This window comes from Hoplias malabaricus, chromosome 12 (genome assembly GCF_029633855.1).
Source record: "Hoplias malabaricus isolate fHopMal1 chromosome 12, fHopMal1.hap1, whole genome shotgun sequence".
Taxonomy (NCBI): Eukaryota; Metazoa; Chordata; class Actinopteri; order Characiformes; family Erythrinidae; genus Hoplias; species Hoplias malabaricus.
This window is the reverse complement of record NC_089811.1, coordinates 9,256,154-9,266,230: the sequence shown is the minus strand read 5'-3', so window position 1 is coordinate 9,266,230 and position 10,077 is coordinate 9,256,154. Positions and strand designations below refer to the sequence as shown.

At 47.0% G+C, this 10,077-nt stretch overlaps 1 protein-coding gene across 1 annotated transcript in view; it reads right to left on the bottom strand.

Annotated features, from left to right (window-relative positions):
• Positions 1-9,790, bottom strand: part of plekhm3 (pleckstrin homology domain containing, family M, member 3) — a 44,481-nt gene extending 34,691 nt beyond the window's left edge. The window contains exons 1-3 of the mRNA XM_066641340.1: positions 9,130-9,790; positions 2,355-3,004; positions 977-1,262 (exon numbers count right to left, since the gene is read on the bottom strand). Of these exons, the coding sequence (XP_066497437.1) occupies positions 977-1,262; positions 2,355-3,004; positions 9,130-9,574 (1,381 nt within the window). The 5' untranslated portion in view covers positions 9,575-9,790. The remainder of the gene's footprint in view (positions 1-976; positions 1,263-2,354; positions 3,005-9,129) is intronic.
• Positions 9,791-10,077: the final 287 nt, after the last annotated feature.

Below are 10,077 nucleotides of genomic sequence, written 5' to 3'. Positions count from 1 at the left end.
AAAAAAGTAAGGTACCCCTCCCCCGCCGTCTACCTCACCTTTTGAAGCTTGCCACAACAAAGGAGACCACCAAGCAGATGGCGTATGACTATGAATAATACCACACTGTCACGAAGGAAAACATAAGCAAAAACAAGCCGGGTATGGAGTGGGGGAGACGGTGCCCATTTGCCAAATTACAGGCCAGCGGTAAGGATTCACCACCGGCTTTGTGAGACGGATGCTTGTTTGTTTGAGTAATAGAAAATGACTCTGTGTGGCCTTGGTTAACCAACGTTAAAACAGTCTGACGTCACCGGGTAAAGCAGTGGAAAAACTCTTGAGGGCTTCACGGGTCGGGAACACTTTCAGCTTTCAGTCTGATAAGACTTAGAACTGGGCAACTGAAGAGCTAACAACAGAATGAACATGTTAAAAAGACACATTCCCCCGCTTCTCCAAAATTCTGGTTCTTAACGAAACCCCACAAGCCCCACAGCAGCAACCTCCCCCTGTCTAAACAGCCCTGTTCAGAACGCCCGCTTTCAGCGCCTGTCCCTTTAAATGATAATGAGCTGCTCACTGTTCACCCCGACCCTGAGTGCACAGCAGTGAGAAGCGAAAAGCAGAAACTCTGGTTTTTAGCCGTTTTCACTCTGTTTTCTTTCTTCTCCGTTAACGTTTTCTCCGTGCTGGTTGTGGCCGTTTTGCTGTGTTTAACCTCATCTTTGCGCTCTCACATAAACGCAGGTCCAGCGCTGTGATTGGACAGACTCAGACGAGGGGGCGGGGCACTTCTAAAGTCTCTGCACTTGACGTCAAAAGTGGAGCAGAATCAGAACCGTTCATTTCAGCCCATGTTCAGAGAGCTAAGGTAAATGTATTATAAGTGAATGTATCTTATAACACGTCAGGTTTATGTTGTTGAATGTGTTGCATACGGGACTCATTTGCTGCGAGTTTAAACACTGCTCTGTGCCATAACCCCGACACTAACCTGCGCATCTGAAGCTCTGTGCAGTGAGGCCTTTCTCCACCGCGAGGCAGGTGAGGATGCTGAGGAAGCTTGTGGTGACCGACTGTCGTTTCACTCTCTGAGCTTCTCTCTGCCGCCGCTCCCGGGCCGGTTTGTTCCTCATCAAGACTCCAGGGGGTGCTAGCTGGTGGCTGCTCTCTCCCTGGGGCCTCTGAGCGGCCACAGCAGTGCGCAGAGCCTCCACCCAGTCCTGAGCCTTGGCTTCGCTCTCCGCCCGCAGACGAAGAACTTCTTCTGGGAAGATCGCCTGGACAAAGGGATGGGATTGGAATAAATGTAATATTCTTATTTACAAATACTTGAATGGGACGGAAGGGGATGCTCTGGCGTAGCTGCATATGAGGCTAATGTCTTCACACCCAATCCCATTTCATCCCTTAGTACTACCACGTAGCCCTCCTCTTCCAAGTTGCCGAGGGGTGAGGGGGTTTGAGTTATTGGTGGGATAGAGGGGTGGGGTGAAGTGTGAAGGCGACATGGCTCCTCAAACTGAGATTTTTAGAGTCACGCTTCAAACAAAGGGTTATGACGCCTTGTGAATCACCGGCGAGAATCTGTGCAGCGACCAAAGAAACCCACAGATTATCCTTTTAACTCTGATCATCAGTGTATTATCTTAGTTTAATGTAGTTTCAGTGGATTTTGGCCCTTTACTTCAGAACAAGCAAAAAACAGCACTGATGTCTCAGTAGTTAGCTATGAATTCAACATTCAACCTTAAATGCTGAATCAATTACACTGCTACTGCAGCATTTAAAGTGGAACTGGAAGGATCGAACAAAAATCTGCAGAATAAGAATCTGAAATTAGCGAGAAGGAGGGATAATATATGATTGTGGAACTCTTCTGAAGAAGAATGAGGCCATAAATGCAGGGGTTTTCAACTGGTTCTGCCCCAGGGACAACAACTATTCCAACTATGCAGTAGTCTGCAACACACTGTGTCCGTGAGTTTGTGTACTGTGGACTGGGGTTGGGTGGCGTTTGCCTAAGCATGGCAAACAATTGGGTCACCAGGTGGGGGTGAATTGTGTATATAGCTATTAGCTTTTGTTAGCTAGCAGCTCCTCTGATATCACTGCAGACTGGTGCAGAGCTGCTACAGAGCACCGCTACTCGCTTGGGAACGAAGCGCTGCTCTATTTTATACATGTTCCAATTACGTATCAGGATTTTGAAGGGTCCTCCCGTTTAGTAGGGCGAAGTGTTTAACCTCTACACCCTGTAACTCAGCTAAGAGTTTAAAAACAAGAAATGGGACTGGGACTTAATGTCAGCTGGAATGGTACGGCACTCATTCTAGAGGTTTATTTATTCATATGACCACACCCACTCCTACCTGGAAGCAGGCACAGGCGCCACCATCCGCCTCGTCCCTCTGCACAGCGAGGCAGGACGCCAGAGGGACCTGGAGGATCGGCTCGTGGACGGGACCTCGCCCCCCGCTGGGGAACGCCTGCAGCTGTGTGCGGGTCAGTACGAACGTGAAGGCGCTCCAGTTGTTGAGGTCACTGAGCTGGTACAAGAGTCCGGCTTTCAGAACATCTGCACACCGCTGGGTAAACAGGGGCAGAGCTGTGGGCCGTGCCGGAGGACGAGGGGCAGAAGAATCCGAGTCAGGATCCGGGTCTCGAGGCGCTGCCGATTCGCTGTGACCATGTGCCGGACGAGCGGCCAGCACACGCTCCCAGAGGAGACGCCGCCACTCCAGCGCCTCCCACTTGCAGGAGGCGCGTAACTGCAGCCGCGTGCTGTTGAAGAAAAGCGCCTGAAAAACCCGGCCATCCTGAGGCTGAGAAGCTCCGACACCCTGGCAGTGTGACAGAGAGAGGGCAGCACACAGCTGTCTGTTACCGCTGCTGTCCAGGCTATAAAGGCGCAGTTCACAGGGAGTGAGCTCCACGTGGCAGGTGCTCCAGCGACCCCAAGGACCCTCTCTCTGCTCCAGAATCCCCTGCTTCACCAGGCTGGGGCTGCTCTCTTTGTTGGCTGGGGAAACAAAAACATTCATTAGGCAGTGATTAGTGACCAGATCTGTCAACCAGAATGAAGAAAACCCCATAAGCCTCACAGCAGCGTTCTCCCCCTATCTAATCAGCCCTGTTCAGAACGCCTGCTTCCAGCGCCTGTTCCTTTAAATGATAACGAGCCGCTCGTTGTTTACCCCGACCCCGAGCACACAGCAGTGAGGAGCGAGGAGCAGAAGTTCTTTAGCCATTTTCGCTCGGTTCAGAACGGCTCATTATATCCTGCTATTTCTGGCCCAGGTAACACACAGTAAACTGACTGGGTGGTCTTGTTTCACAGTGTGTGGTTTGGTGGGCTCCAGATTCACATTTTAATGAACAAGGGCCTTTATCAAAATATGTCTAATTCAACACTGCGCTCTTTCAAACTTCACATTTGTTCTCCCTCTCACTCTCTCATGGATGTTGAGAGAGGAAAAAGTTCTGTTCCCTCACTCCCCAATTCCCATTTTCCCTGTGGGTCCTAGGGATCGAACTGTTAACCCTTCCATCCCAAGGTTGCTTCATTAACATTTAAGCAAGCGCTGCCCTGTTAATTACTTATCAACATCCACATCATCCCAATGAGAACCCTAGTCCTACAAGGACATAATGTCCAAATGTCTCTCACAGCTGACTCTGGCTGTTGCACACATCCCTCATAAGGCAGGAAGCCCAGAAACTCTTGACTTTGATAGGATTTGAAGGTAGCAAAAGATATATCACTGATGAACCCAGATGCTCACACTGCTGACTGATGATATTTGGCTACGCAGCTTGTGGAGCCTTTGCAAAAGCACCCCTCGCAAGACTTCCCCATGACCTCAGCAGGAAGAAACATCATTGTTTGCAGGAGCACTGTGCAAACAGAACGGCAGAGTGCGACCCCTAATCTGGGTCACTCCTTTTCAGCCCTTCCTCTGTCTGCTGCTTCTTTCACACAGCGCCTCTCTGTTATCTCCTTTCCTCCCTCTCACCCTCTCTCTCAGCCTTCCACACCACCCTTCTTCCCTACACTTCCCAGACAGGGTTCCCCCCTGCTCAGCAGATCACGCCTGGTGTTCAGAGCTGGCACCAGAAGCTCCCGGACATGGGTCAATCTGAAGGCTGTTTAAAAGCAACGGCACCAATGTTGTTCTTGGGACTTATCTCTAATACGACAGGCCTAAACTGGAAGTTCCACAACCACAGCACACATAACGGGCAGCTCCCTCCCCTCTGAGGCTAATAAACCCAGCGCACCGTGGGCTGGGCTAATTCGGGTCAGTTAAGGGTTCATCAGCGGGTGCCAGGAGGGCAGCTGTGCTTGGCTCTCCTGGAAGAACAATCCTGGAGGTTGTGGGGCTTCCCTCTCTAGGGGCTTCAAAAGGAACGGCAGATTTACGGCTCTGCAAAGGGTCATTATTAATTTCACACTAGAGAAGAAGTGAGGCGCGCTGACATGACTCAATTAACAAACCGCCTCTGCGACGGTCGGCAAGACCTCTGCAAACTGCTGAAAGAAGTTTGACAACACCAGATACTGTATGGAGGTTGTTTTTTAGCCTAAAACCCGTCTGTCATGACGTGTACGTAGCTCAAAAACAGATGCTGAAATTTGGGCTGTGTTTGGTCTGTCTTTGCTCCCAATTTACCCCAAGACTTTTCAACCAAATACAGACTTTTTTATACATTTATTTCTAGAAAAATTGTCTTTCCACTGTCTTTTCTACAATATTTTGCTGGGATCAAGGGTGGGTCCGGTTCTTTGAAAGGGTACTGACCAAATTACATCAGTACTACAGAGTCAGGTCAAATCATTTGGTGCCAAACCAGTGGCACACACCAGTCTTAGGTTAGACTGTGGACAGTAGACTTTACACCAGAGCTCATCAAACCTAGACCTCAGAGCCAGGTTCCAGACTGGGATTGGCCTTGTTTTCTGACGCAGCGCACAGAAAACTGACTGGGTGGTCTTGTTTCACCATGTGTGGGTTGGTGGGCTCCAGACTCAACATTAATGAGCACACGCACTGAACACGGAATGTATAAAATGCTCATAGCTTTTCAAACATTCCCCCACTTCAAGAAGCATTAGCAAGAGGCTGGTTTCAATTTTATAGACGTTAAAGGAACAATCGGTACATTTTGTTTTTGTTTACTTTTTGCTCCTGGGGCTCCCCCTAGTGTTAACAATTTTTACAGCACTGTACTGAAATCAATGTGGAGAGTGATTACTACCCTCCTACAAAAGTTACACAGTGCATTTTCTGCAGTGCTGAGCCCAGACTAGCAACAACAAAGGCTCTATTGTCTCTATTACAGGTCAATGAAGCATTATAATTATGTAATTATAAGGCAAAAATATTACATAGCATTCCTTTAAATTGTAACATAAATCATAACAGATGAGCAGACTACAACAGACACAACTACAACTCTATTTCAATGCCTAAGGCCAAAATTTAAATAAACCAGAGCAGGATCAATGTTCCTGCTCCTGAAAAACGCTGATTGATAATCTTGTGTAGCTCCTGTAATTAATTGTGTCAGCAGAGGCCCAATAAACATGCAAATGAGCAAGAGCATGCTCCATTGTGTTGCTGTCAGATCGACTGCGTCCTGCTTGAGGGCTACTAGATCACAATTAGGTGGAGTTCCACGTCCTGCTTTGTTCAATTACTCTACGCCTGACACAATCCTCCGTCTAAAAGCAGCACACAACCCGTAATCAGAACTGATTCCCTGTTAAACCACCAACACGGCACAGGCCCACGGCACGGCACGGCACCCCGAGGGCTGTAATCAGACCCATGAGATGATAAAGGTGGTTTTAAACTGAGGGTTATAATCTTGGGGCAGTTTATATCGGGGGGAAACTGGACGAACAGCAAGTGGGCTTTCAGCTCAAACTGAGACACAGAACATAAACATTAACTCCCGGTTACACCGAGCCAATCATAATAGAGCTCCATCTGTTTCACCTTCCCATAAGAGGACTTCTGTAATGACCACTTAGAACTTAAAGGACGAACTGAGCTGTTTATTCTCAGATATAGGAGGTTTGTTGAAGTCCATAAACTCAGTAAAAATTAATCAGAAAACACGTTATATTTAGGTTTAATGGGGTCCATTTAATAAAGCAGCTACAAAGTACAGTGTTCCCCCTTCCCCTGATTTCTATAATTACTGGTACAGCACCGTATACCACGCTACTTAATATTGTGGATGGCATCTCAAAACGAGGGCGTTATTCATGACGTGTGTGTGATGTGTCAAATTTCTGGCCATAAAGTAAATTTACGTGCATTTATGGGAGCTACAGGGAGGGGGAGCTGTGGGCGCTGATGTCACACTCTGAAAATAAGTGGGGGGAAAAAAAACCCAAGCCCAGTAGCTCACCACAGCTGTGAGTTTAGCGCTGGGTTTGTGTTAAAAGAGAGAGAAATGAAGCTGAAAACAAACAAAATACTCAGAAGAGCTTTCACTCGAGGTATGAGGCTTTATCTCTAAATGAGTGTGATTTGAGCCTCCGTTTGCTGGAAAATCTTCAGCTGTGGTGTGCTAAACCACAAGTGCCTGTCTAAACAGTGTAGAACAGTCTTATTTCACTTATTTTCAAACATGTCTGTTCCTCCAGCACCAGCAATTATAAACACATTGTTGTGCACTGTCGGGCTGTGCTGAGCTGAACTGCACAGTGCCGAAAACCCTTCATTTGACCCACACTCATAGATATGGGGCTCACACAGCCAGACAGTGTGCCACCCACCCCCATGATAATACCATAGACTGTGATAATATTTTGAGACGGTATGACAGAAAAATGTGGATACTGCCCATCTCTATCTAGCACAGACACTATGATGGAACTGGCAGGCTAATGTTTGCTGTTCAGTGTTTGGCTGAATATGTGGCATCTGTGGCTTTGTAGCCACAACCGCACTTAACGTCTGCTAAGTACGTGGGGCCAAGGCAGGGCCTGAAATTGTCGCTGCAAACAGTCATCCATTGTGTGATTAGCAAAAAATTCAAAATATATACACCCTTAAAATCCCACCTGCTGACTTGACCAGACTCCTGGCCTCCTCAGGGTTATAAACATAGGGCTTAGGCAAAATTCTCACTGTTTTCAAATGTAAATAAGCACTAAATTCATATTTAGTTTTATCCAACATTGAAAATATCCAAACTAATGCTTCTAATATGAAAGAAATAGGACATTATCTCTAGACATATTCTATAGGAAGCTCTAAGAAGAAACCAAGAAACCCAGGAGGCTGTATTTCCCCCACCACTGCAATCAACAAATCCATCAACATTAGGTTCTAAAGTAGGAAATGCAAATGTTGGAATGTCCTGCAGACGGCTGGCTCTGTTTGGCTGGAGTCACTGGGGAAGGAGGGGCATTGTACCGTGCAATTCATTTTACCTTCTTTCTCGTTCCCCTGATACACTAAGACGACCATTCAGCAACTCGCCGGTCTAGACGATGTCAATTCCAGAATGAGAAGCGACAAGCACTCGCAGGCAGGTGTAACAGAGCACGCTGAACAACACAAGTCTGGGTTTTCTCAGAGGGTCTCAATTAATCAATTGTGAATCGAGTGAGTGAGCACAGGTTTAAACCAATCAAACACCCGAGCAAAGGTGACATTGCTGGGATCAACGGCAAACTACCCCATACCGCGCAATTACCTTAATGAACACGGAGACCCAAACAGTCAGCGGTGCTGAAAAAGGACGCTGCCGTGGTCCAGGCTGCCGTCCCCGCCTTGCCTTGGGCCGACTAATGCCTTTTCACTCGTATGCTAATCCTCTTAATATCAGGGGTAATTGGGACTCACTCTTTCACAGTATTGTGCCCATTTTGTCACAGAATTGCATTATCCTACTATTACCTTCTTTGTCGAGGATCTCTTTCAAATTGAGATTTACGGCCTGGCCCAAACAAATAGACACAACAAACAAACATGTGCACACGCCAAATCCAGGCACTCATCTGAGTGAAAGCGCTAATCAGCCCTAATCAACTCAGACCTCTTCTAGCATTCAATCCATCCCCAATTTCACCTGGGACAAAAACAGCAGGACTCCACACAATAATAAAAAAAGACTTTATTACATTTTAATCCAATACACTTATGAAATATGATAATGGTTCCTCGTCATTTGCCTCTCTGTCTGCGCTGGTAAAAAGCTCCGGTGTTTGTACATAGCCCCAGCTTGGTAAATAGGGAAACAGACTAAGCGTCTCTGTCCAAACTGGCTCATGTAGTCTCTCTCTGTCGGTCTGCCTCTCTCTCTCTCACTCTGCCACGGCCTAGAAATGGCATCTACAGGCATATGGACAGTGGAGAGGCTCCGAATATTGATAGGCATTAGTAGACGAGGATGTTGCTCTGTTCCTGCTCCACAGATAGGTAATATTACATTACTTCTGCTGTTACAGTTACATTACTTAAGATGGAAACGACTCCAAATTCAGGACGCCATATGTAATTGAAATAGTGAATAAAAATTACAGACAAGTTACATTTCAACCAACAAGGTACAGTCGCTTCTTACTCAAATTCACCATTCCACCTTAAAAGATGCAGAGCCTCTGAATAAAAACAAACATTAGAGAGAGTTTGTTTTGTTGTGAGAACAGTAAATGACCAGAATCGTCTACGTTGCCAGTTTAAACATCTATTCTGTAACAGAGTGGTGTCCAGTTTGGGACTGAAGTAAGGGGGTGAGGTTTTCTCTTCTTCTGTTCATAGTAAACAATTTTAACATTTAACTCATGAATTAAACTTATTTTCCATTTTTTTAAATAACTGTTTTATGTAGAATGAGCTCACATAGGCTGCAGTAAAGGGCTCACCTGCCTGAAGTAGACAAAAGGCCCTGTAACGAGTGGGATATTATGGTTTATTGGGGTAATCCTTGCGTAAATCTACATAATCATCCAAGCCTAGCAGATGAAACAAAATGCAGAGGATGGGGAGACAATCTTTAGAGCAATAATGAGGGGTAAAAAGGAATGGCAGAAGCCAAGATAAACAGAGCTTACAATCTGCTGTTATCTACAATAGGTTGGTGGACCCAAATCATGTGAAGGAGACAAATCCACCAAATCCTTACCTTCCCTTTGGCCATTTAACGCCATGAGTGTGTTCTTGTCGACGGCAGGCACGCTGTTATCTGTGAAGGTCTGGTAGTTGACGTCCGAGCGTGATCTGTTGTGCCCCCGCTTGAATCCTCCACCGGAGGAGCTTGTGGAGTTGTTTTCCTTGGCATGAGCTGCCAAATCATTCGTAGACCGAGCTCGGTTCCTCTTCCCATGTCTTAGGCCAAGCACGCCGAAGGAGTTCTGTTCGGCCCAAGCCAAGTTACGGGGCGATATCTCCGGCTGTTCTCCAGTAAGTAAACCCCAAACCCCACTGGAGTTCAACTTGTCCAGTGTCGAGACATCTTTCAATTTGGTTGGCCTCACTTCTCCATCCTCTCGATTGCCATCCAGGCAGTGCAAGTAGTCCTCCGTGGCCTCAAGGGCCGGACTGATGTCCTCAACCTCCAAGCCCTCCATCAGCTCCACACCAGAGAGGAGGAGGCAGAGGGGCAGAGGATGCAGACGGGTTCCTTAAATGCTTAAATGCTGGAGCCCGAGAAGGAAAGGATCCAGAGGCCTCAAGGCAACACAGATGGAACATCTGCTGTCTGGGGCCAAGAGGAAGCCTGGCAAAACGGATGGCCCTCGAAGGCGAGAAACCCTTCCAGGACAAACAAGAGCTCTTTAACAACGATGCCGTTAATCAGACCCCTGAAGAGGCACTGCTTCCAGTGCCAGCCATGGCTGTCTGGGCTAGGCTAAAAAAGGCTGGAGGGCTAAACATGGCTGGCATTCTTCAAGTGCAATCATGGTTTCGCTGAAGCGGTACATCCACGTTCAGAGATTCCCGGAAGTTAAGTAGATCACTCAAATGAGGAGGCTGTAATGGTTCCCCAAGGCATCTGCATTCTGAATCAAGAGAGGTAAAACATTAGCACGTCAGAATAATGCAAGAATAGAAAAACTGGACTATATCACTA